General features: G+C 38.5%; 1 protein-coding gene across 2 annotated transcripts in view; it reads left to right on the top strand.

Moving 5' to 3' along the window:
- The window catches only part of LOC125703482 (amyloid beta precursor protein), a 202892-nt gene that overhangs the window by 58629 nt on the left and 116841 nt on the right, over positions 1–27422 (top strand). For both annotated transcript variants that reach the window (XM_048968045.1, XM_048968035.1), the window contains exon 3: positions 11096–11225. In XM_048968045.1, the coding sequence (XP_048824002.1) occupies positions 11096–11225 (130 nt within the window). The remainder of the gene's footprint in view (positions 1–11095; positions 11226–27422) is intronic.

Raw genomic sequence — 27422 nt, 5'->3', positions numbered from 1 at the left:
AATGTAGCATTTAAAGCAAAGTAGTAATTGTATGTTTGCAGGAGGAGAGGGAGTGTCTGAAATTGCTTTGTATTTGCTCTGCTTTTAACAGTATGTCATGTCTAACCAGGGGTGAAGCTCCTTTGAAAAAAGGGGAAAAAAAAGTATTTTAAGAAGCTCACAAATGACATGTATGCAGTTGAGAGGCAAAATTATTTTTTCAATTAAAAATGTTCTGTAGTCCTATTTTTTCCTCTTAGTTACTAACACGTTTAATGTAAGGATGCCTTTGCTGAACTGCAGGAGTGCTTATCTTAACAATTTTTCATCCAAAAAAGAATCTGCAGTCAGTGTATAAACTACTAAGAACAATTGAAGTCACAAAAGTGGAATTGGCTTCATCCTCTTTTAAAAAGCAGTTATCAAATATATTATCGGGATGTTTTGTTTCTGTCACATTTGAATAGTTAACTGTTGAAACACTTCAAGCGGTAACGGGAAAAAACTCTTTCCTGTCCACCTTCTATTTAACATCTTTTACAATCTGGAAAGAAGCAACAACACCCAAATTATTTTCTGGCTGTGTTCTAAGTATCATAATTAAATACTATAGCTTACTGATAATGAGATTTTTCTGGGATTTTCTTGCTGTAGTTGCTTGCAGTGTCCATGCAGACTTCAGAGATAGGAGTACATGAAAGTGCACTCTTTTGAATTCTAGACTCAGACTTTTCTTTACTGTCCTGTATTTTGAGCTGGTGAATGAATTTGGAGTTTGCTTTTGGGAATTGTAATTCCCAAATTCCCCTCCAATTCATAGACACTTTTTTTTTTCTTTTTTTTTTCCTCTCCAGCATTAGCAGTGTGAGTGGAACAGTCTGTTATGTGGCATTGGTGTTATTTAAATTAATGTTTCTTCCCTGTTCTGCTTTTTATGCTGTGTTTTGCTTGATGCGGGAGAACTAGCCTTTGGAGGTGGTGGCAATGGACCTGAGAATATCAGTCGTTAGATTTCTGGTTTTAACTTCAAATCCATTGCTTTGTTGTGGGTGAAGTCTGCAGGCTCTGCAAAATTTGTTTGCTGTGGTACCAGAACTTCATTTTATAGGCAATTGTTTCAAATGTAACAGTTTCTCATTATGTAAATCTTATTGTTCAGTGAGATCTTCGGTAGGATGAAGTGTGCTAGGCATACAGTCATCTCCATTGGAATTCTGTTACAGATAAAAGATTTGTGGGGGCTTTGCTTTACGGTGTAACACATGTGGTAATGCCCACTTCATTTCTTGCTTTGCTGTCAAACTGGCAGTCACCCTGGATTTCGGGGTGCTGTTTTATTGGGAGAAGCACTGACTGAAAGCTTTTCTTCTCAAAACAAAAGGTGGCTTGGAGCTGTTCTTGTTAAATAGCCACCTGGATGTCATTCATGGCTTCAGGATCTTGGCTTATTTCTTTAGTAGATTCTACGATTTAGCATGAAATGGAGATGAGAGGATTTTCACTTCTATTCAGCAAGTGGAAAATGAAGAAGCCAACTAGTTTATTCAAGCCAGAATTCTTACATCTTCGAAGATGAACAGCCAAGTTTTGTTGCAAAGGCATTTTCAGGTTGCAGTTGGTACTGGGTCTCTTCATACACATTTTCTCTCCCCATGTTCCCTAGGGGAACTGACACATTGAGAAGCAGAATGAGAGAAACAGTAAGTACAATTTGTGAGTATAAGTGAATTATTTAATAGTTAGTGGAGATTTCTTAATATCCAACTGAATATTATATTTTAATAATGTTTTGTAAGCTTTGTTAAAGACTTGATGCTGTTCCATGCAGGTTGCTTCCTTAGCAGACTTCTTCTTTGTGACTTGCTGAGGCCTCCATTGCCTTCCCTTCATTGCAGAGCTCTTCACTGTACTTTTATCTCCTGCAACAAGGACATGTGGAATGAATTTCTGCTGAAGTCTCAGCAATGTTTATAACACATCATTTTGTTCTTTGTTGACTGAGTTCACTATTGTTTTGGAGAATTCTGAAAGCGCAGATGCAACTTCTTTATATATCCGTTTTAGAAACTAAGTTATTTCCTTGGATTATTGATTTTTGTTTTCTTTTTCCATTTTCCGTGACTCAAAAGAAATGCGTTATGTGGAAGTTCACAGAAGATAGCAATAGTTAAAAGGGTGGAAAAAGAAGGAAAGAAGAAGGAAGGGAAAAAAAAAAAAGGAAAAATGAGCAACTGTTGTGGAAATGTTCTGTTTTCTTGAAGTGTAGTCTTGAAACTCCTAAAGGTTTTCCAGTAGTACAGATCTTGGTGAATTGTTTTTTTAGGGGAAAAGTCAGGTATTGTAAAATGAAGTATTGAATAAATCTGTATGGATCTAATGAAGCTGAAGTACACTTCTTCAGCTTATTCTACTTTCAAACAAGGGCGTACGTACTGCAATACCAGAATTTATTGTGCGTGTTTTGGAGCACTGTTGTTTTGGAGAGTCCCCTATATGAAACAGACACATTCTGAATGGCAAAACAGTGAGCAAACCTCTGTATTGGTGTCTACTTCAGATTACAATTCCCTTGAGTAGGTAAGGCTTGAGAAATGCACAGTGACATTTTCAATAGGTGAATATTGATGGTAAAGTTAACAGTATCTGAGATAAATTTAGTCATGATAGTAGAGGTAATAAATGCCTGATATATTCTCAGTTATGTATTCTTCCCAGATCAGTGTCTTAGGAGAGCAGTTTGTAGGCAGAATGACTGCATTTGTGCAAGAGAGTGGTGAGGCATTTAAGACTTCTGTGGACCATATCTTAGGAGTACTTATGAGAATTACTAGAAAACTTGGGAAAAAAAAACATGAATTTATGAATATTTGTGAAGAAAACTGATTGGGAAGGGAAAATTGTGTATGTAGTATCAATTTTATATTGACACTAAATGCTGTTCATATTTCAAAGTTGTACTGTGTGTACAGTTCAGCATATCTCATATTTAACATACACATCTTATAAAAATTATAAACCAGAAAATTATCACTGCTTAATTTGGAAGGAGGAGAAAGCAGTGTTGTCTTCAAGCTACTTGGGTAATTATTCTAAGTGCCCTGTCTTAAAGGACTAATTCAAGACACTGAATGCATATTCCTATGGTGTATACAAACGGGAAACGTTATGATCTGAATGTGTTCTGATTTTCTCACTGTATTTGCTTGCCTGTGCTTAACTCCCCAGTTTTTAAGGTAAGGGTATTGTAGTATATCAGGTAGCCTAATTGTTTCTCTAGGTTGCAGATTTGCCACAACCCTTTTATGTATTCTTTCACTACAGAACTAAACCAAGCTGAACATGTGGTTTTCTTCTAACCTTGTATTGTTGCTTCACATTCTAGTTAGGACCCTGAAGTTGATTTCAGAAAAAGAGAAATCACAGCCTTGATTGCCTTTTGGGGCATGTGAGCAACTGAATCTAGCTCTTAGATTAATGAATCACCCATTGGCTAGTTCTGCAGTAAACTCAAGAATGCGTAAATTAATTAGATTATTAGAAATGAGTTCCCAGGCCTGTTACTTTGTGACGATTCTTGCATGGCCCCGAGGACAACTTTGACATAAAGTAGGTCATTTTGTGAGCAGTAGAACTCAAAATAGTTGAACAGAGATTTTTTTCTTTTTTTTCCTCCCAGTATAGTATTATAGACTTGATGCTACTGTTGCGGTATGTCTTATAATGGAATCTACTTAGCAAACAGAAATAACAGTCCATTCACTTATAGCCAACTATGTTCTCCAGGTAGGTAGTTTGATTTGAAATGTAAGTTACACCTTATTAATGTTGAAGATTTTTTTTTTTTTTTTTTTAAATGCAGAGGAGAAAGAAACAGTAGTTTTCCACATATAGTCATTTTCACAGTGCTAATTGATTATGTAGTTCAGTGCCTTTGGAACACAACCCCATCTTCGAGCAAAAAATTGCTGGCAGAAGCTCTAGGTCTTTCCCTACCATTACTTTCTGAAGTTTATTATGCTTCAGATGAAGTAATGTTCTGTCTTCGTTATGACAGTACAACAAAATGTATGTACTTTTAAAATTCTCTTTTAATTCTTGCTTTTTTGAAATAGCATTCTTACTAATGGCTGCTCCTGATGATTCATCTCAAGTCTCTGAGCCTTTATTGCAGACTCTCGGATGCTGTTATTAGCCAGCGGTCTTATTTAATCATCCTCCTTGTATGCTAGCTGTTTTATACACGTCACTGTCAAATTTTATATTGATACGATCAAGAAAGGAACTGCTGTTGCCTTCTTCCCATGGACATAGGCTGCCACCCCTCCATAGCACGTGAGAATCCCATGAGATGGACCCAGGCTCTGGAGGTGCTTGTGCTGTCCCACTTTCATTTCCCTGTTGATGCTGTGCTCCATGCAATGTTTCAAGAGGGAATGGGATGGCTGAAAGCTTCTCTTGTGCCTGAAGAAGGTGAGGGGTAAGAAGTTGACCTGCAGCCTTATTTCTGCTTCCTTATGTTTCTGCCCTCCCCGAATACTCAGCACTCAGAGAAAGCCAGCGTGGGAGCATGTGATTAAGTCTCTGCTAATGTGTGGAGTCCCATGTGTGGTTTAAGGTTGAGCATGCTTCTTCAGGTCCAGCAGGTTTTTAAATGCTTTAACTACAAGATAAGTAGTAGTTTTCTGTGAAATTCCGGATAAAAACACATTAAGGATTTCTAGCAGAAAGGAAACGTGTACTCATGAAGCTGCTTGCGGTCAAACCAACCCAACTGTCCAGTGAACTAAAACCAACTCATGTATCTATGACCTTCAGTGCTACAGACACTTGGAATACCTTACCTGTTCTCTCTCTTTGCCCCCATTCACATCACTGCTTGTGGATAATACCTGGTTCACTATCTACCCTTTCCATCCTCCATACAGACTCGTGTACGATGCAGCCCCACCCACCTAATTGTTCTCCGTATTTTTTTATTTCTCCCTCTCCTCTCCTTTAGGAATTTGAGGAAAAACAGAAAAGACAAGGAGGTGGTGATTGTGAAATGAGCAAGTGTGGCGATGTGCGTGGTTCATTTCCCATGAAACGCAACAGCTGCTGTCTGCAGATTTTGGTCCTCAGGGGCTGCCTGGAGTAGTCAACTTGACCACGTAGTATGGCCTTTGTGTCAGCAAGTTGATTTTTTCCCCTAAAGCTTGCATCGCATCCCTTCCTTGCTTGGCAGTTCAGAAGTCTGCATGGTTGCATGTGTTATCAACATGTGCAATTCACTGTCTTTTTCTTTTCTCCTCTCTGTTTTGTCAAGAAGTTCAAGAGAGAGTCTTTCCAGACAGTATGTGATCCTTTTTTAATGGACATTTTAACTTTGATGTTGTTTTCAACCTTTAAATTACATGACTGTGCAGCAGAAAATACAAAAAGCAAACAACAAATCTAAGTATAAATCTTGACTTGAAAACCTCTTGCTTCTCGAATCCTGAGTCTGGGTTTAGATATCAATCAGTGAAGATTTAAAATTGCGGAATACCAGGATGCTTGATTGTAATGTAGAATAATAGTTGTAAAAAACAGAAATCAACTAGAATATTTTGACAAGAGACATCCAGTAACTTGAGTCTATGTACAGCTGCCTGTTTTGCAGATACCCTGTTCTCAGTCTTGCAATCTGTTTTTCAATTGGGTTTGGCAGTGCTTGTGCCATTGCTGCTCATGTGATGCCACTGCTGTTGCGGTTGACCTGGGTCAGCTAGGAGTCTGCAGTGTTGCTGTTTTGCAAGTTTTAGATGGAAAACTTGCAGAAATAGTGTGCACGGGGACACCAAAATGGGTATTTCCTCTGACTGGACATGCCAAATGCTTTGAAATGAGTGCAGCACGTCTGCTTATTACTGTTCTGCAATATATCTATGCAAAATACTGGGAAGCAGCTGGTGTTTTGTTCCTTTTTGTGGCTTTAATGTGTAGGCTGCTTTCTGCCCTCTTTTTAACAGGAAATTCCTCAGCAGGATTTTTTTTTTTAAAGACACACTCTGGAAAGGAATAGTTTTAATCTTATTAATTAGTTCTAATTAGCTAATCTAGAACTGAAGGCTTTTCTTCCTCAAAATTGAAGCTTTATTTAGACATCCTTCAGATTATGCTCACTGCCAGAGTGACATATTCCACAATTTTAAGACCATTGCATTCCTAAATTTTACTAAATGCAGGCTTTTTTGGTGCTTGCATCAACTGTTTGCAAACTACCTCACTGAAAAAATTTAAAAGAAAAATTCTTCATTCCATTAAAGCACAAAGGCTGATAGATAATACCTGACACAAACCCATTAATTTTTTACAATTTTAAAAAGCTAATTGACAATTTCAGTGAACAGTTCTAAATACTAAATTGATATCAACATTACAAACACAGAATATTAAAAGTAAAAAATCTCGTGGTCCAGTTGGAAGGAAACTTGTACAAACGAAGGGGGGATTTGTTGCTATGACTGTAGTTAAACTGTGTTTCAGTTTCAGTTACCTTCCACTTTAAGTAAATCAGAACATCCAGGTTAATCATGTTGCTGAAGATGTTACTACTGAAACCACCTCATTATTTGTTCTGTCTACAACGGTAGTTTCTTAAATTCTCATAGCTACATGTATGTTCCTACCTTTTCAGTGGCCTGTATTTTATATTTAGTTCTTAATATTGCTGTCACTGAGACAGATTTCAAGCAGATTGCCAGCTTGTCAATACTTGATAGATTTAGGCTGAATTTGCACAGTTCTTAAGTTACCATGTTTTAGGGAGATTGAGCGGTGAGCTTTTGGTGAAACAGGAGTCTTTTTTCATTGTGACATTAGGGAGTTGAGAATTATGTTTGAATTCAAGTTGACTTCAACAGCTGTGCCAGATGCTGATGCATAGGGTAAAAGCGAACCCAAATGTGTGATGTAATTTAAGGTACGATACCATGTGTAGGTACAGCAAACAACTGAAGGGTTAGGGAAAAGGAACAAAAAGAAATGATAACAAGAAAATGTATCTGCTTCTGACTGGTGGCATGTGATGGTTCTCAAGCTAATGTACATTTCTAATTTGGACTTTCAAGTGTGGTGGAGCGTGGCTTGGGAACCATGTCAGCCAACTCCCTTAAGACTCTGGGATGCCTGTCATCTGCCCCATGGACTTGTACATATTCAGTTTCATGAGTCGATCTAGAACTTGCTCCACCCTTACAACAGGGGAGAGTGGCTCCCCTAGTTCCAGCCTAGAGACTTAGCTTCAGGGAGCTGAGAATCCTGGCTGCTAGTGAAGACTGAGGCAAAGAGATATTAAATGGCCATGGGCCTGTCCCTGTTCAACTCTGTGGATTAGTCCTGGAGCTAGGCACTTCCTCTGCACACGACACACGATCTCACTGCTGCTTTCTGGCTTGCCTTTGAACACATTCCAGTTCATCCCAGTCCTTCTGAATCACTGTCCTGCAGCTGGGCCTGCTATTGCTGGAACAGCTGTGACCATGCCCGGTGCCTCTGCGTGCCTGGAGCTGTGTAGACTCTGTTGCCCTCAGTGGTGAGCTCATGCTCACCAGTGGCTGTCCTCAGTTTTCTGAGGTGATGCTTCCTGAAATAGTCCTCCTGTCCTGTGGGAGAGGCCTGTGCCCCCAGCGTCTGAATGGCTTGGGAGTGTGTATGCAGTCTGGCTGTGTGGAAATGCCTCCTGCCTGACTCCAGTGCTCCTCACTGACACTGGAGATTGCTGTGGTGCTGACTTGTCCACAGCGTTATTTTGATCTTTTTCTCTGCCTCCCAATTTTATGTCATTTTTTTCACTCTTTCCTTCCAGATTTGTTAATAACAATGCTGTTGAATAACACACGTTCGATAGGCATCTTGTAACGTAACTGTCATCAATACCTTAGTGTATAAACGAAGCTACTTCTGTTAAGTACGTACATTCATGTTTTACTTCCATTCCAAGCATCATCAGGCTTGAGAGTGGTGAATGTAAATGTAGAAAAGATTACATTAAATTTTGAATTACCTCAGTGCAGAGCCTTTTTTGGTTTTAGCTTTTTAGCTCAGTTTAAAGACATTTATTCATGGAAATGGAAGGTTGACCTCCATTTCATCCACCACTTCTTATAAAATACATTGGAGGTATTGCTGTGCAACAAGTAGGGATAAAGATGAAATTTTGTAATTTTCTGTAAATTTTCTAAAGCTCTCACTCTTGACTATCCAGAGGGAACAGTGGCTCATTAGAGACACTATAAATAAATACGAATCCTATTTTTCTATGCCACTAAGTAGGTCCCAATTCAATTCAGAGCAAATATCTTACATAAGTCTATCTAGGGTACTTTCTTCAGTGCATGTGGTTTACTGGTGTAAACCTACTGACAGTGACATTCAAAGCATGTTTTCTGTTTTGATGGGTGGACAGAGCTTTGTGTGAGCTGTCAAAGGAAATAAGGAATTTGGTAACTGATGTAGAAACAGAAGAAGCTTCATTGTATGTTTTATTCCTTGTGTCATTCTAACACCATTAACTCCTTATAATTTGGTCTGACATACTAACCAATAGTTAAAATTACGGTTTCAGGAGATAGTGAAAGTAAAAATAGTGTACCTTCCCTAGTCTTATTGTTTCAGTATGAGTTTACAGTGATAGTTCATGCACTCATTAGAAATTTACCTCAGGAAAGCAGCTTAATATGTCTTTGTTCTCATGAATCAAGGTTCTGTTTCCACTTGTTTTAAAGCTGTGCATGCATTCTGTGTATGCATAAAAATTCCAAATAACTCCTTAATTTTTAATTTTTTTTTAATTTTTTTTAATTTTTTTGTTGCATTCTGGCCCGACTTTTTTGAAAATTCTTGATCTTTTCTATTTAAGAGATTTACTTTCTTCATATGTGATGGGTGACACTTAACTCTGAGAAATGTTAAAATGGCCCTCACGAGAATATGTCAGTGACACCATGTGCTATATGGAGCGTGTGGTTTGTGCCAGCATCCAGTGTATGTGCCTGTAAACTCTAATTATGCAGTGCAATGTCTGGGGATGTATAAACTGGGAAGATTGTAGAGTGATGGTGGTGATAAAGGCAGAGTCCAAAGAAAAGTAAAGCTTTGTGTTGCGTCTTCCTCATTAGCTCTTGAGGCAGCTTTGTTGCCTTACTGCGTACTATTTTCACAGCAGTTGAGGTGTGAAATTTCCTGCTGCAGTGGAATCCTAATCCATTCCGGCAGTGCTGTTACTGAGTGTTGAGAGCATGAGCATGTACAGACCTGTCTGGTAGAAATGGGGAAACAAAGGGCAGAGATAAGGAGATTGAAGAGGACGGGTAGCTTTCATTTAATTTGCACCTAACTGTTTCCATTCAGAACTCTGTATTTGAAGCAGAGGGGGAGCAGTAAATTCTTCTGGAGATGCTTCTTGCAATTATAGTGAAAATACTATATTTGCAAAATAGATGTTGACCATCAGCTCTGGTCACCTGCTGGAGAGTAAACAAAAGAGAACTGAGCCTCAATCTTCCAAATTTAGAAATGCTTTCAACTAAATTTGCAGTTCTCTTTTGTGGGCTTCATTTAAGTGGATGGTCTAGTATGCTGGGTTAGCATAAAAGACTGCATGTGGGAATAAGGCTAATTTTATTTTATTTTATTATTTTATTTTATGTATTTTTTTTCCTCAAAGAAGGCTGTAGAAGTTCTTGTTGTGATTTTCCAGGCATTGACTTTGGACTTCTAGAACCCACTCAACTCAACTCTCTTCAATTGGTGTTTTGTTTCTTTTCTATAGGATGTTTTTGGATCATCTGCAATTAGTTGCTTTTCTTCTGTGTTGGTAGTTATGAGTGGACTGTAGCTTTTGGTCTACCTAAATCCTCAGATTTGTCATACTCAGAAATTGTTAAGGATTTCTTGAGGAAAGGTGTAGGAGATCTGGTGTTTTCTGAGTTTAATGTTAGGGCAGATAGGCATCTGATCTGAAAAATGAAAAGTGAGAACCATAGGCTAGAGTAGCAAATGTATTGTAGTATGCTGGAACTTGGGAGTACAGAGTGGCATAGCTGGGACTGAACACCCATGCTAGCATACTTTTCAGGCTTTGCTTTTGTTGAGCTGTAGGCTTGTTTTGCAGACTAACCATCCATTAGTGGCTGGGGAGGAAACAGATGTGCTTCTGGAGCACATCTTCTGCTTCAGTTTGATCCAATGAGGAATCCAGTTTGCATGTGCTAAAAATTCTTCACAGCACGATCATAGTGACAGTAGTGTGTTTCTTATGAACTGAAAAGCTCATGTAATAGATGCTTTCTGTATGAGGTGACTGGGAGGTGGGTCTGTGCAAAAGTTCATTGTCTTAGGCTTGTCCAAGAAGTCAACAGAACAGACCAGAGAAGGTGATAGTGACAGAGATAATTTGTAAAAGAGAAGTGTCTAAAGGTCAGAGGGAGATAAAAAGACAAATATGTAGTGTGATTGAAGTTGTGGCTTCCCAACAAATTAGTCATCTACTCTGCTGGTGGTACAGTTGTGGATAGAGAAAGATGTTACAGTATTAAGAATAGGCTGGATTTTGATCTCAGTATTCAGGGAAAATTTAAAAGACGTTTATATTGGTGATGCAAATGTAAATGTGAATAACTGATTCAACAAAATGAATGCTGTGCAGACTGCTGTGGGGAAGAGTATGGTGTTTGTTAAAATAATTATGAGAAACATAAAGAGCATGCTACTAATATATATTAATATATATTGGTCCTAATCTCTGTATGAAGTTTTACAAGGACTGTGATATCCTGGACTTGAAGGAGACGGTATTTTAGAAACTTATTGAGATAATTTTTAGCTAAAGGAAGTAGCCAAGTTATATTTTGACCACCAGCTGCTACTACCATTGTGTTCTGAGCTGGCATGTTTTTTAGTGATGAATAAATGCACCAACTTTTCAGGTAAGTGTCTATACTCATACTATGAAGTAAATCAAAATATACAGCAGAAGAGGGAGAGGTTAGGAAATGGAGTATGGTGCTAGAATATGCATTTTACCTGTTCTGTGACCCAGAGTGCATATTTGTGGTAACATTTTTCAATTCCTTTTTTATATTTTTAATGTTAGGTTTACCCTGAATTGCAAATTACCAATGTTGTCGAAGCCAACCAGCCGGTTACAATCCAGAATTGGTGCAAGAGAGGGTGGAAGCAATGCAATGGACACCCACATATTGTGGTTCCCTACAGGTGTTTGGGTGAGTGGTGGTCTTTTTCATGCTTTTTGATGTTTCTATCTCTTCATGAGAGTCTACAAAACTATTTTTTTTATCTCTCTATATTGCTGTATTTTCTGAGGAGGGTTTTGTCTTTTGTCAAGTCCTTTGAAGCTACCTTAAACAGAGAAAAAATGATCTTGTTCTTCCTGATTCTGTTTTCATGAGTGACTGCAAACCAGGCTTCTGCTTACTCCCCAGAATTTGTCACTATAATCTCTCCTTTTCCCCCACATAGACAAGTCTTTGTTATAAGCTATCCATCTCTTCCCTGTATATATACTGCTGACTTCTATTTGAAAGCCAAAAGCACTATGAAATCCCGTTTCTTTTCTGCAGCTTTTTTTTTTTTTTAAGCAATAACTTGCTTTTTTCTCCTGACTCTTAGGTGGATGGAAGTTCATTTCTTTGTTGTTTGGGGGTTTTGTTTTGGTTTTTTGGTACATATGTTAACTTCTGTTAGCTTCCTATCAGCATTCAGAAACTGAAAATCACATTGATTTGGTGTTTTCATTAATATTCTTATCACATCTTTCTCTTGAAATTGTTCCACAAGCTGTTTGAATTTGCTGCTTTTACCAGTGTTGTTTGTATCATGTCATGGATTTGGCTGCATAGAGTTCAAAGTTGGAGTTTCTGTCCTGTTATACTGGGGCAGTTAAAATCACTTTCTAGGAAGCATCTCAGACTAGTTATTCCATGAAATGAATAATGAACGAAAGAAAATATAGAAAATATGCAATCTTTCTAGAATTCTTGTTCATTTGTTAGGCTAGCTCAGACAAGTAGCACCCTGTACCTGATACAGAGAGGGTTAATGTGCCAACTTAATTACACCAGAACTGCAAGGTGACAGATAGACACACGACTGCTAAGAAGGCAAAACAACAGATGTGAAAAATAGGTACTGAGAAGTATGAGGGGAAAAAATGATTCAGTAAAGTTTCTAGATCTGATGTTTGATTTTATAAATATGAAATATGTGTTTCTTGATCCACAGTGTTTAAGTATGTACTTGTTGATGCTACTGCAGATAAGAATGACAAGACTATTCTAAGCGTTGGCATTCAAGGGCTACCCAAATTCAAGATGTTTTCTTGCAGGGATAGATCTTCCTCTACCAAAAAATTCAATTGTATGAAAGAACCTGCCACTTTCTGAGTGTTTTCCAAACCTTTGCATGTATTATGTCGATTACTCTTACACCAAATTTTTTTGATGTTAGATGTTTAAAAGGTCATCTTTCCATTTGTTGCTGCGTTTTCTTCAGTAGTCCATAGTCAAAATAAGGATTAGCATGTAGAGCAAGTGAACGTTTAGAGAAAGATAATTGTTGGGCTGAACTGCAGTCTCACCTGGCTTCAGTGTTACCTATTTGATCAAATTTCATGTGAATCTATTTGAACATTAAATTGCAGAATGTAATATAATGATGTTACAGAGGTGATGAAAAAACATACTAGAGGATGTGCAAAGTCTAATTTTTATTATTTATTGTATTCATAACTAAAGCTCTGAGTTATTTTCAGGGAAGTATTATGCTGAGGACTCTGCATATTGATGTGAATTTGGTCAGAGCCCTGGAGAACTTACAACTTAATTTAAGATAAAAGACAATGTCATCACAAGAGCAAATGAATATAAATTGACCATGAATAAATTTAATCTGGAAATTACAGGGAAGTTTCTGCAAGGGCAAGGAGCTCTAGTAGTTTCTCGGTAAAAGGAATAGGAGTAAGAAGCCTAGTAATTTAGAAGGAAGTTCATAAATTTATGAACAGCATTATGAGCAGTTGCCTCCAGGTGTGATGAACTGGTCTTGGACTTTTAAGATACTTTTCCTGAGCTGCTGTTTTGAAATGAAAATTTATCAAGAGTTAAATGTCTGCAATCTTAGGTAGCAAGTGAGACTTTCCTTGCTGAAGGCAAGAATTTTAAAGGCATTTAGGTAGCTCATTTCCAATAATACTTTGCTCTTTAACTTTTATTCTATGTTTAAAAAACATATATGCTATTTTTTGCCAGATTTCTTTGTGACCGAAGTTCATGCAGTTGTGTTTGCCTGCATTATGGATGTTTGAAATCCTTCTCCTATCATACTCTTTGCTGTCTGACCGATAGAAACAAAATCCTGAGCTGAGGCTGATGTTTGTGGGAGTAGTAGGGGAAGAGTGGCCACATTGCTATATCCACTGGAGGAATGGTTGCCAGTATCTGTTATTTCTCCATCAATGCTCTGGTTGTTATCTGCGGTCCCTCAAGGGGTAAAACAGGTTTGTCTTTCATGCAATAAAAGCGCATTAGAGGGAAAGTCCTTTCCTGTTGGCTCATTGCCCTCATGGTGGTAAAGCTGGTGGTATGATGAACAGGCGCTGTGAAGAGAGCACAAATCTCAAAGGGGAAGGAAAACAAAGTGTAATTTTTTAATTACTGAATAATGCAGTTTGAGTAAGTATTACACTGCTTGTCATAATGCCTCTTCAATATTAAATATATATATATATAGTTTTAAATACATTGAAATAATAATATTGAAATAATAAACATATATTTAAAGTTTGTTCTTATTATATAGGTTTAAAGTTTGATCTTATTATCTCTTTATATGTATGTTTGCTACCCTTGATATGGTTGGTAGTGGACAACTTCAGAAGTAAGGCTCTGTCTGTAACCTTTCTGCAGTAATCTTAGTACAAGGAGACCTTTAATGTAAACAACAATCAACTAATAAGAAATGAAATGCCATAAAAAAGCTTGCCAATGAACAACTGATGGCAGAGTTGCATAAGCATAATTTCCTGTTTTGTTTTTTCCCTCCCTCAAGACTTAATGGTAAACTTTATTAAAACTTTTTAAAAGTTCTTTATCAGTAACCATTTTCTAGCATTAAAAATACTATATTGATGTGAAAATCACCTTCAGAATCTTCAGTCAGCTTATCATTTCTTCCGTCTTGATATTTGTTTTCCACAAATGGTTAGAAAGACTGAGTGACAGAAATATGTCTGCTTTCAGGCCAGAGCATCTTCATTATCAGTCAGCATTCCGATCTTCAGTCTTGTGAGGTGTGTAGAGCATGTATCACTGTAGCACTTGACTGCTCTATTAGCTTTTCTTTTCAAGACTCTTGTGTGGTAATGTAGCAGTTTGTAGCAATACAGTTTTGTAATATTGATAAGATTTGTTAGATTGCACAGGCTCATATTTCCTTTTCTTGAGCGGATGCAGCTAAAGGATGCAGACAGTAATTAAAGGAGGCAAAATGACAGCCTCTGACTTGAATGAGCCATGTGCTTCTGCAGTGACTACAAATGTTCTAATTGAACCAAAGAAGAAAAGCAGTATCTTTTTTATTTATTTTCAAGATGAGATTTTGTGCTGTTGTGCTGGGCTTGACAATATTCTTGAAACTACAAGCTTTGGGAAAATGTTCTCATGCAATAAATTTCATTCGTGATGTCTCTCTTGCATGCTTCCAGGGACATGGGCTACTGTACAATGTCAGTTCAATGAGGAGAAAAGGAAATTGTTGATTGAATTCTAGTTAGCTCTGTGAACATACTAAAGGCATTTGGTGCAACGGTGTTTTTATTTTTATCTTCATGTTTTTAGAAAATGACATCTTCAGGTGTGCTTATTATAGCTTGAAGCTGTTACCCACCTTATGACAGAAATAGGAATCTATTTAGGTTGCTCTTCCTCTTTTTCTTTTGTTTTTTTCTGTCTTGACAGCAGTCTGACACAATTCAAAAGAGATTTTTTAATTACAGAGTTTAAAGGGTTACATTGTGCAATTTGAAGGAGAAATACGATGGTTGGCATAATCACAAATGTGTGTTCAGGCAAAGATGGTGAGCAGTGAGACTAGCAGGCTGTGGAGTTAAAGATCTGCAGTGTTTTTTGGCACTGTCTGCGACTGTGCGTGCTGGCATCTCCAAACCTGCAGCATGCAGAAAGCAGGCGAAGTCCATGTGCTCCAAAATGGTGACATAAGCTTACTGCAGGGTTTCAGCAAGTGGTGCCAATAAGGCCATGATTACCACTTTGTTTTTTAAACTGTTCTAGAAGATACTCTGGCTATGATTTTGGCCTCATTAAAAGTAGAAGCAGCAGGAAGGCAGGACTCGTGCATGGGGACAGCGTAGACGAGCAGTTCTGGTTTGTTTTCTCTTCACATCTCCTGTGAGAAAAAGCAGCTGGTGAATCTGTGTAACATGGGCTGTGAAATGAGGTAATTCACTCCATTTTCCAGGCTTGCTGCAGGAACAGTCATCCTTGTCCCAGCGGTGCCATTCTTTTAAAACCTTGGATAAATGTATGGCTACGCTTTCCTGAATAGATGGCATTTCATTAACTATTGGTGAAATATACCCTAGCCTATCTGCTCATTATATGCACCATAGCCTTGGGGAGAAAGGAGAAGCTAAATTACATAGATGTTTGTGGATATCCACCAGTGATGTGGGGTGAAGGGGAATTACCAGGGCTTTGATTAACTGTCCTGTGTAAAATGCTTGTGTGTTCATGTGTGACTGTTTTGTTGTTCCTTTAAGGTATGCTGTTAAGTGCTGTATGTTTAGGCAGCTCTTGAAGAAGGATCCCGGTGTACTGAAATGTCATTAAGTATGTAGTCTCTCTCAGTCAAACTTTGATTACTTACAATTCGTAAACAAATGGATCAGGTGATGCAATCAGTATATTTTGCTGTTTGGTTATGTAGTGAAATGTTGACTTCTGTTTCTGGTTTTAACAAAAGCATCTTTGAAAATATGTATTACTTTGTCGTGCTTTATTACTCTAACAGCTTGTAAAGTTAACCACTTGTTGATATCAGACAAAAAGCATACACAGGATTTGATGCACATGCCTAGCCAGTTATATCAGAGTGAACGCTAGGGTTATGCCTGGAATTATCATTGAAATAAATATATATGTAGTTAACAGTGCAACTTGTTCTGGTCCATGTGGTATTTCGCTTGTGGTTTTAACAGTGGGATTTGTTCATTAAAGCATGTGAAATGCCTGTTTTCCACTGCTGCCTGGCAGTACTGGCAATTCTTTTCTCTCAGCCCACTGCATAGCTCACCTATTTCCAGCTGTGACGGCAAGCTGTTTTTCCAGACACTTAGGAAGAGCTCTCCACTGCCTTCTCCATGGAGTAACTAATCAGCAGAATGGCATTAATTGCCTGTCCCTGTGTCCCGCCTCTAGCTTGCCTCAGTCTCCATTCAGCCATGGGAGTCATGCAGACAAGCCTTGTGTTGCACTCTTATCCTAAAATATAAGATGTGCTTATTTTCAGCCTACACAACTGCCTCACGTCTAGATTTTCTGACAGCACTAGCTGACAGGAGGGAGAAGATCTCGAAGACTGACAGTCTGAATTGGTTAATGAGACCATGGGCAGATAAATCTGTAGTGAAACGAGAGGCACATCTACACATTGCAGTGCTGCTGAGAGAAATCCTGTAATCTCTCTTCTTTGCTCCATAGTGGACAATACTCCTTCTGCCAGTGGTGCTTTTGACACGATGCTGGTGGGCAGGAGAGCCCTGCCTGTGCAGGCTGGGCACATTATCTGAGGAACAGCGAGACCTGTGAGCATGCAGCTTTTCCTGCTGCAGTGCAGCAATAGCTCAGGCTGCCTCGCCAAGCCCTGTACAGGCCCATAGCCACACTTGGCTGGCATGCTGGAGCCCCGTGGCGTTATGCCAGCAGAAAGAATCTTCTGTTGCCATGCTCTCGCTGCTCAGCTAATTGCAGCAAAATATGGGGACTCAATTCATCAAGTGTCTTCCTGAATGCCCTGCTCTGCAATGGTGTAATTAAGAGCATGGCCTGACATGCTTTATTGAATAGAAATGGTTTTCCATATATACCTGAACTCAATTGACCTGAATTTTATGGTCAGCTGCTGTAGTAAGAAGGTGGCTGCTAAGCATCAGCTGGCTTTACTGACCATTTTCACAAACGACAACAAGTTTATCTTTTCATAGCGATTCTCAGCAGCTGCATCATCTCCTGGTTTATTGTAGTGCCTTTCCAAGCTTTTTATTCATGGAGCAGGACTGTATAAACCACTAATGTGGTACTGGCATGCTTCAGGGACAAAGCACCATTCACTAGAGGAAGGGATGGGGAGTGGGCAGAGAAATCCTGAATGCAATCTCTCATCAGGCAAGTGAGATCTTCCTCAGCCAGTAACAGCGCCTGCACTTGTGCCAAGCGTTGATTCAGCTGCTTCTTAGCCAAGTTTGAGCTGGAGATGATGAAACGTTGAAGTGAAGAGATGAAGCAAAATTAGCCTGCTAGCAGAGACCAGAGAGCACCTTTACATATAATTAAACGTAAAGTATCTTACTTTTGTACAGCGTTAGACCAGGAGTAAGTCTGAGTTCTTCTATTTCTGTGCATTTTTAGGGTGTACGCAGGTTTTACTTCCTTAGTAACTGGAGTACATTTTAATTAGAAATGGATTTGTGGAATAAGTCAAAATGGAAAATCTTCTCTAATGTTGTGAACGTAACAGATCTACAAATCTACTCCTGAAGCAGCAACAATAAATTCCTTTTAAATAAGTGTGGTAAGCAAATGCTTCATTTATCACTTGAAAATGTGATAGGGAAACCAGAGCAGGCAGTGTATACACCTGAACAGCAGCTCACAGGAAGCAGTCACTGATTTGCAACGGTCTTGTTAATAGCCAAATATTAAAGAAAGCAGTAAAAATTGTAGTTAAAAAAAAAAAAAAGAAGTTTAAAAAGCCCAGGCTGTTTTGAGATGTGTAAGAGCTTGAGAAGGTAAATTAAGTTTTCTTCTTGAATGACCGATCCTAGCTGGACCAAGTTTCTGTCTCTTCTGACTCCGTCTGGGCTATGTGAATGTCAGACATTCCTCTTTTATCCGCAGTGCTTTATGTAAAATGAGCTTACCACAAAAGGTGTTTCTGAGAGCTTTGCTATGGTTAAAATGTTAATGTCAGTGTCATGTGGTTAAAATGTCAAAAACTGGAAAATGGAAAGCTAATCCATGAGCTTCATAAGCTCCGTGAGCTTAGGCTGACCAGTCTGGGACTGTACCAGTGCTCAGCCACTGCTGTAATCCTGATGCGCTGCATGGTGTTTTGTTTCTGCATCCTGTTCAGTCATCATGCAGCCTTCTCCCTTGCTTGCTGTTCAAATCCTGCCTAAAGGCAAAAATCAGTTACTTCTCTGAAGGTCCTCTAATCTTAAATGGGCACCTTGGAGACAATTCTAATATCCTAGAGGTCATGAGGTAAGGACTGTTAGCCCTATTTTATAGGTGGAAGGCTGAAGAAGGGTTGGATGATGCTTCAAAAGGGTTGGATGAAGCTTCAAAATTAAAATTATCAGTTACTAGTTGGCTTCAAATTATAAAAGTCTTGAAACAGTGTGCACGTATGTCTAACTATACGTGCAACAGTTATTCATGAAGTGTGCACGTGTTTGATTAAGTGTGCATTCACACATTTGCAACCCATGAACAATGTGTGAAGCCACTGCAGAAGTTTCATACCTTGTACACTGTACACACCCAGCTTCAAAACGGGAACTTTACATCTGAGGATCTTTGTGCTGCCACAGAGATGATTCATCCTTCTTTGGGTGTTTCTTCCAAAATAAAGTACTTAATTTTGCCATGGGAGAATTCTGCTAATTAAAATGTGTTGTTCGCCTGGTCAGGAAGGAAAGATAGGGAGGGGGAGAGAAGGGAAATGTACATCCTGTCACGTGTCGTTAAATTGATTTACATATGGAGCATCTTCCCACAGATTTCTGCTCTTCCTAAATATGTTCTGTTCTCAGGGGGATTGAGTGTTGCTAGCAGATTTGATGCAGTTAATGACTGCAAAGGAGGGGTCAGTGATGGGAGTCACTGGATATTTTTAAAATCTTCTAAGGAAGATGATAAAAAGTGGATTTCATCACTCTACTGGGGAGAGGCAGGGCACAGACACCTTGGGATATTGGCTTGCCACTGAGTATGAGATTGAGGAAGAGGCACTTCCGTTTATTTGAAGGAGTAGATAGGCCAATAGATAGTGTGTCTACTTTGGTTTTTCAAAAGAAATTTAACAAGGTCCATTACCAGAAGCTATTAAAGAAATTAATCTACCATGGAATAGAAGAGAAAACTATTATATGGCTAAATAAGGAAGGAAAAAAAAGCTAGGAATTAATGGTCCGTCCTCAAGGTGGAGAAAGGTCAATAGCAGAATCTCAAAGAGATCAGATCTTATGCTTGAGACATGCAGAGTATTTGTGGGTGATTTTGAAAAGGTGGTAAATTATGTGGTGACCCATTTGCTAATGTCACAAAGCTATTTAGGGTATAATTAATAAAGGCAAACTATTAAGAATTTCAGGTGGTTCTCTGATATTGATTCACTGGAGCTAGAATGGCAGGAGAAAATCTGTGCAATAAAGACAGTGTACATGGGGGAAGCGTAAAATAAATTAATCTTATTTTATTAGATATGGTGATACTTTGAGTAGCCCCTAACCACTCTAGAATGAGACTTAAAGTATTAATAGCTCTGTGAAAACACTGGTTCTTTAGTGTCATAAAAACCCAACAACGTAGTGTTAGGGATTATTAGGAAAAAGGTTGGGAGTAATCATAGAATATAACTGTGCTACTGTGTCAACTGTGGGCTTATCTGGGCTTACCGACCCCTGGGGAACACCGCTTGTGACTGGTTACTGGCTGGATTTAACTCCATTCCCCACTGCTCTCTGGGACTGGACCTCCAGCCAGTTCTTTATCCAGCAGAGTGTGCCTGTCTGTGCCATGGGCTGCCAGTCTCCAGGAGAATACTGGAGCTATCCTTCGAGAGTATGAGCAGCCTTTCAACAACTGCTTTTACTGTACTTGAGTTGATTTTCTGTAAAGTGTAGGTTGCTTGAAGAACGCAGTAAAATGTTTCATAATTTACTATATTATAACCTACAGTATTTGTTTTTTGTTTGGTGAAAGTTTGTTTCTAAGAGTTCATCTGTAACCTTAGAAAGAATTAGTAAAATGACTTTAAGTGCTGTAAAGAACTTGGTTAATTTTCAGTGAAGTATTTCTCATAAAGGACGCTTTGCCCTTCAGGCAAAAAGGGCTGATAAAGCTAGATGTGACAGCACAGCATCTTGGCATTTAGCTGCTCTGAAAGGATAAGTCCTCCATCATTGGCAGGGAAAGGCATGGCAGCATTATGGGGCTGTGCACTGAGTGCTGGAAGTCGCTCAGGCCTATCACACATTACTTCATCATATCACATTGCTGAGAGCCTCAAGACAAGAGAAGATATATGTTGTGCTGGCCAAGTTCATGCCCAGCCTTGTCCCCATGAAGTAGCCTGCTGGGATTCAGAGGCGGCAGGGCTTGTTGCTGTTCTTTGACTGTGTCCCTAGGGTAAGTGTTACAGCACTTCACAGTTGTGTAAATATCCAAAATCTGTGCAAGATGAACATGCTGACATTTGAAGGTCAAACACGCTTCGACACTTCTAGTCCCTTAGCTGCAATTGCAAGCATCTTTGTCATGTGAGCAAGAATTCCCCTTGGGTTCTTTACTCTTTCACATGAAAACTTGTACTAATAGTCAGTGATTACAAAATAAGATACTGTGACAGGAGACATTTTGTATTCAAATGTAGCTTGTTATTTTCATGTAGAAAATGTCTGCAATGGGAAACGTGAAATCTTGTTTCTTTTGAAACTTTTCAAATTTGAGTACAAGTTTTGTCCACTAAGAGTTGAGCAGACTCAAGCAAACAGCCCTCCATCCTGCCACTCGTCCAAAAAAAGCTGAAAAGTAGTATCTTTTTTTTTTTTTAAGGAAACTTTCTGAGTCTGTGTGAGACGCTCATGCTTACTGACCTTGTTTACAGGTGGATGGCTGACAGAGGAACTGAAAGGCTCAGTCTTCACTGAGATTTCCCTTGATAATACACCCCGTCTTTTTTGCTTTCACTGTTTGCTGCTGTGCCTTGAAACCCTATAGCAGGTGTCCAGTCCCCTTCCAGCAGACCCAGGATATGTTATGCTGAGTTACAAGCCCCTTCTTTCTTGCACTCCTGTGTGAGTCAGAGGAACTGGCTGATCCAGAGCCAGAACGGTACAATGATTTTCCATCTTTGTGCCTTCCTTGGGTTAATTGAGAAGAAACATGCCTGTTGTAAGCAAAGTGGTGGAATGTGGAATCTGGCTGTAGCAATGACCAGCATGGTCCTAAATTTTCTAAACTCCATTTATTTATGCATAGATTATACCAGCATAGTGCTTAGTAATACCAGCAGCCTACATGATAACAAAATAAAAGCAAATAGTTTTAATACTTAATTAGCTTGAGGAATTGCTACTGATTTCAGTGATTGCAGTATAGTCTTTCCTTCTAAGTGTTTTCATCAGTATTAACAAATGTATCAGTAGTTCCCTGTTTAGCTTTTGCTGTGGATCTAAACTTTATTTAGAAATCTTGAGCTTTGCTTCTGACCTCCAGGTTGATAAATAATGGGTTTTTTCAATATGTTCAGAATCAAATGGAAACTTTTCATGATGATCACTATGGCAACATAAAGGGGACTTTAATTCCATTTGAATATGTGAACCCGAGGCTAATACAAAGTACTTTGATTTTATTAGAATGTATGAATATCTTTAAAAAAGGAAAGTCCTAGTTTTTCCTCTTAACCTGCTGTTAAGTTTTGTTTCACTTTCTTCCCACTCAAGATTTTTTTTTAAATGTACTTATCTTTTTTTTTTTTTTTTTTTTTTTTTTTTTAAGGTAGGAGTTATTGTTTAGCTCTGTACTTAAGCTGATGCACTTAACCTCCAGGCTGGATGGGCCTTTGAGCAACATGGTCTTGTGGGAGATGTCCGTGCATAAAGCAGGGGGGTTGGAACTAGGTGACATTAAAGGTCCCTTCCAACCCAAACCATTCTGTGATTCTAACTTGACAATTAAAAATGCTTCCTAGTTGTTCAATTTGACATACTGAAAGGCTGCAAAAACCTGTGCTAGGGATAATGAATGAGGATCATGATTATTGGAAATTATTTACTTTCTACGGTAAGATCTTTGACCTTTTACTCTCGTTGGCTTTGTTAGAAAGTTCTTGATGGGTAAAATATTTCAATTACCCTACTTTTTTATTAGATCATTGCAGTTAGGTCAGAAAATAGAATCATAACAACTTGATATCAAAGTTAATTTTGGTAACACAAATTAATTTTGGCTCTGTAGTAATACCAGCTTCTACTTCTTTCAGCAGAAGGTGCTCTGGCGAATACATAAGGAAAGTCTACTTCTTAGGAAGTTTGATCCTGCATGGCTTGAAGGAGTCTGCTTTTCATTTTAGCTTTTCTGTTTGCTGTACTTCATTGAATTGGTTTGTATATGATGTGTTTTAATTATAGTTAAGCCTAGGACACACTTTCTGAGTATCTATTATTTTCTCAAGCTATCCTTTTCCCCTCTTGTGTGTTCTTAATGTGTTATAAGATTATTGAATATTTAAGATTAGCCATACCATGGTGGTATTTTTTAAATGTAATTTCCTTTTTTTTTTTTTTTTTTTTTTTTTTAGAACAGCCTTCAGGAAGGCTTTCTTTGAGTGAAATCCCCTCTAAGTTTTGCAGTCAACCTCAAATTCTGCTCCCTGTATGCCAGGAAATTTTTATTGCATCTGTTTCATAACCTGACCAAATTTGAATTGAATCGTGCATTTTTACTTCAGTCTGGGAAGAAATGAAGGATTTGGGGTAGGGTTTCCATTTTACAGTGTCTGCAGTACCAGAGTGGTGCCAGCAGCCATCTCAGGATGCTTTTCTAGAGCAGAGATGGAAGCGAGCATTCAGAGTTTGATGGATGTAGATTGGTCTTTCTACTGCCTGTCCACCAACCTCCCTCTTGAAGCTTGTTCCTGTTAACCCAAGAATGGCAGCCAAACATCTTGAAATACAAGCCAAGCTAATTATCTAAATGATCCCCAAGTTGCCTTTCAGTAGAAGGTATTTAAAAACTCAAGTCCCTGATCTTGCTGATAGTATGGTTATAGGTGTGATAACTGTGAGGGCAGGCTGGAGAAGGGGAGGGCAGGCTGGGGAAGGGCAGGGGCCTGTCTTATTGAGAGAAACATTGACCTGGGTTGGCCTAAGTCAATCTGAATTGCATTATTCCCAGTTTTTTGAAAATATAAGGTTCCTGTGCTCATCATTTAGCTACTCAGAATATTTTTTGTTAATTACTGTGTATTTTATATTTTTAAAAATTGAGGGAACTTGGAAAATAAAAGATGTAGCATGTATATCACTGCCATATTACTGCTGTAGAGCATTGAAGTGAAGTGATAAATCTTTTGTAGCTTTTTTCCTATTTCAGGCTGGGGGAGAGTTAGATCAAACTTCATTTTAGTTAATGTGGACTTCCCCTCTGCCTGGCCATTTGCTCTGTTCTTCAAGTCAAAAACATCCTGATACAATTTTTTTCTTTTCTGTTTTGTTCTGTTAGTGTGGAAAATGAGATGTTTAGCCTGATTTAATCTTAATTAAAGCCTTAATTAAATCTTAATCTAATAGTTTTTCTGTAGCCCACCCAGACCTTTTTGGTACTTCATTTGTTCCCATTTATTAGCTAACAAATATCTCTCAAGTTGATTTGGCATATTATAAAAGAGTAATACTGAAGTCTCTCACACCTCTCCTTTATGTTAAGCTTTGTAAAATTATAGGCAGTTCTAAAGTTTCATTTCAATTTTCAGTTATGTAACTGGCCTCATAATTTACAATGTGTCTCCTATGTCAAGGTGTTTCAAAAGTAGCTTTAAAGTTCTAATAAAAATGCAATATGTAATTTTAACTTAAACTCTAATACCATTTGTATTATGTACGAACAATTGGCTACATGTAGTTCCTGTTATCTGGTCTGTTACAACAGAATCAATTTAGAACATTTTTATTCACATTATCAGATGTAAAGCTCTTAAGAAAAATGTATTCTAAAATAGTAGGAGCTCTGCTGAGGCCAGCTAATTGAGATAAGGGAATTGGAGAAGAGGGAGAATGCCTTTCTGAGCCTCACAAATGCTTTGAGAAGCCTCCTCTTTCCCTTTGTCCTCCTCCCCCCATCTACAGAGAATTCTAAGTTCTCTGAGGTTTCTTATTGCCCTGAAATTCTACCATTGTCAACATGAAGGAGTGTGAGTGGTGTCTTTGCTCTGTTGTCTTGGTCTGTACGTCACACCAGGTAATGCAGACTAACTCATGCCCAGGCAGTCCTCTTTCATCTGTAGATGATTTTTGGAATGCTGATGCTTGCAGCTGCCTCCTCTTTTTAATTCTTTTTTTCTACTTCCTTTTTTTTCCTTCTTCCCCCCTCCTTCTCTCCCCCCCCTCCTTTTTTTTTTTTTTTTTTTTTTAATGCAGAATTTGCCATTATTCCCACAAGATTGTGTTTATCACATGATTAGAATAGCTGGAGATTGAATGGGGGTAAAATAGCACCTTTGGGCAAAAATCTGTTGAAGAACTCATTGGAGTTGCTTTAAGCAGTTCTTCAGAAAATGAGTTTTGCCAACTGAGAGTCAAAGTGCTTGTTTTGCTAAATTGAGATGTCAGTTCACTTTACCCTTTTCTCTGATGTAGGAGGTTCCAATTTTTGAAGAAGAATAACCATGTGTGGTGTAAGAAGTGCTCGAGCACAATCACTATCCCAGCAGACCTCTGGGAGGGGCTTGCTGTGAACATCTTTTGCACTTTTGTGGCTTTCAAAATCTGATTCTGATTACCTTCAAAGGAGTCCCCTTCTTGGTATCATGTGTAATTACATCCAAATAGAATATGGGTTCTTCTGAGTTTCACATATGAAACAGTTTGACCAGCTTACTGTTCCCTTTTTGTGGGAACTTGTAAGAAGTGTTTCAGTTCAGTGTGGTGCCTTTTTCTGTCAAATGTACGTCAAGATATAAAATATTCTGCTTTTGATTTCATTAATGTCACTCTTGTGTTGTCTTATGTTGGACAGATTCATTTCCTTTAAACTTTTTTCAGTGTTGATGCTAGACACTTGACTTGGAGAGGAATCTACGGAGCGTTTAATTTATAAGCTTTTATTAACCTTTTCAGTTGCATTGCAAAATGTTCCATCCCAGTGGTTCTTCTTGATTTATTCAATCTAATTTGGTCATCCTTGCTGTAGGTCTATAATATGATGTATTTACTGTTCTTGTTCAGTTTATTGTCTTCCTTCTGGTTATTCATCTTACTTTAAAATCCATTTACTCCATTCACTCTCTCAAATTTTTGACCAGATAAAAGACATTAGAATAAAACAATCAATGTTCTGATAGTGTGGACTAGGCTTAGGCACTAGGCAGCATTTCTGAGCCCAAAGTCTGTGCAAATAACAATTGTTCTTTTAACATATTGCCTTCAGTATTTGCATGTAATTTACAGTTTAGCGTAGTCCTTGGGGTAAGGATTCTGATCTTAATGGAAGATGATCTTGCGTGCTAATCCTGACTTGATTTCTGTCCACAATGACTCATTTGTACAAGAGAGAGAAAATCAGACAAGTTTGAATTGATCAGTTAGTAAAATACCACCACCTTATGCCAGCACTTGTTTATTGTTGCTGTGTTCAGTGAATTTAAATCTTGTAAATGAAGAGTGAAGAGGAACGCTTTTTGTCCTAAAGTAGAGTGGGCTTTTTCTTTTTTTTTAATAAGCAGTAATATTTACATAAAATATTTCACAAAAAATGTTGAATTTTACACAGTGCTGCAAGTGCGCTACACAGACTTCGGGGCTATTGTGTGCTCTCACAAGGAGGACTAGAGATATGATGCAGACCTTTTGCCTGTTAATCAGAGCAGCTCACACTATCAGTAGTTGTGGCAGTCATTACTACCACATATCAGAAACCAAAAATTGCATTTTTTTTGTTTGTTTGTTTAAGCTACTTTCTAATATCTGAAGCTGGTGCAGAACTATCTTCCTCGTTTACCAGCAGAAGGTCGTGCACGAAACTCATTCCATCAACTTAAGAATGTGATGTTGACAGTGTGACCCTCTTGTTTTGTTTGTCCATGAAGTTGAATCAACCATCACTTACTGCTGTTTGAGATAGATAACAGAAATATAAGCTGTGTTGTTCCCCTTCTGTAATCATACAGAGTATGCCAAGTTCCCTGTGAAATAGGAAAAGCACCACTTTCTTTGTGATAGTGTGGTTTGTAATAGCATCAATAAACTCAGACTTCAGGTTGCATGAAGGGTACAGAATAATGACATTTTGAAAGCTAGTGTGATAGGAATGAAGTCAGAGATTTTTTCAGGTTTGGGTTTTTTGTAGTACAGTATGTGGAAGTGGAGAAGACTTAAGGGATTAATGGAATCATAGGCCAGTCAGACCAGAAAGGACCCCTGGAATTCTTATGTCTTATCTGCTGCACGAGGCAGGGCTTGTATTTTCACCAGATTACTCAGGGCTTTGCCTGGCCTGGTTTTGAACACATCCAAAGACAAAAGATTCTACGGACTTTCTTGGCTGCTAGTACTGTTGTGGCCGGGATGGAGTTAATTTTCTTCATAATATCTTCTATGATGCTATGTTTTGGATTTGTGATGCCTTTTTTCTCATGCTTGTTTTATCTCTGTGACTTTTTCCCCTCTATATCCAGTAAGAACTGTCTTTTCATGCAATGCACCACTGCAAAACAGCTAGTTCTGTTGGCTTGGTGATGTCCCCATTGGTATGAGTGGGCAGGTACTAATTCACCTGAAGTTATGAGAGCAGGACTCTGCACTGAATAAGTCCTGCTTCTTCAGCCTCTCCTTGCAGGCAAAGGTGTCCCCAACCCACCTCTGTCTATCTTAGTGACCACCTACTGAACTCAATCCCGTTCATCAGTATCTTTGTTGTACTGCAGTGCCCAAAACTGTACGCAATATTCTAGATACAGTCTAGTGAGTGCCAACTAGTAAGAGTGAATCACCTCTCTCAGTCTATTTTCAACTTCTCGCAGCCTAAAACACTGTTGGCCGTGTTTGATGTCAGGACGCACTGTAGGCTTGAGAACATCTTGTTGTCCTGCTAGAGACTTTCTGCAGAGCTGCTCTCCAGTTGGCCACTACCCAACCTGTATCATCGCTAGGACTTTTTTGCTTC

Source organism: Lagopus muta, chromosome 1 (genome assembly GCF_023343835.1).
Source record: "Lagopus muta isolate bLagMut1 chromosome 1, bLagMut1 primary, whole genome shotgun sequence".
NCBI lineage: Eukaryota > Metazoa > Chordata > Aves > Galliformes > Phasianidae > Lagopus > Lagopus muta.
This window is presented reverse-complemented; position numbering and strand designations above follow the sequence as displayed.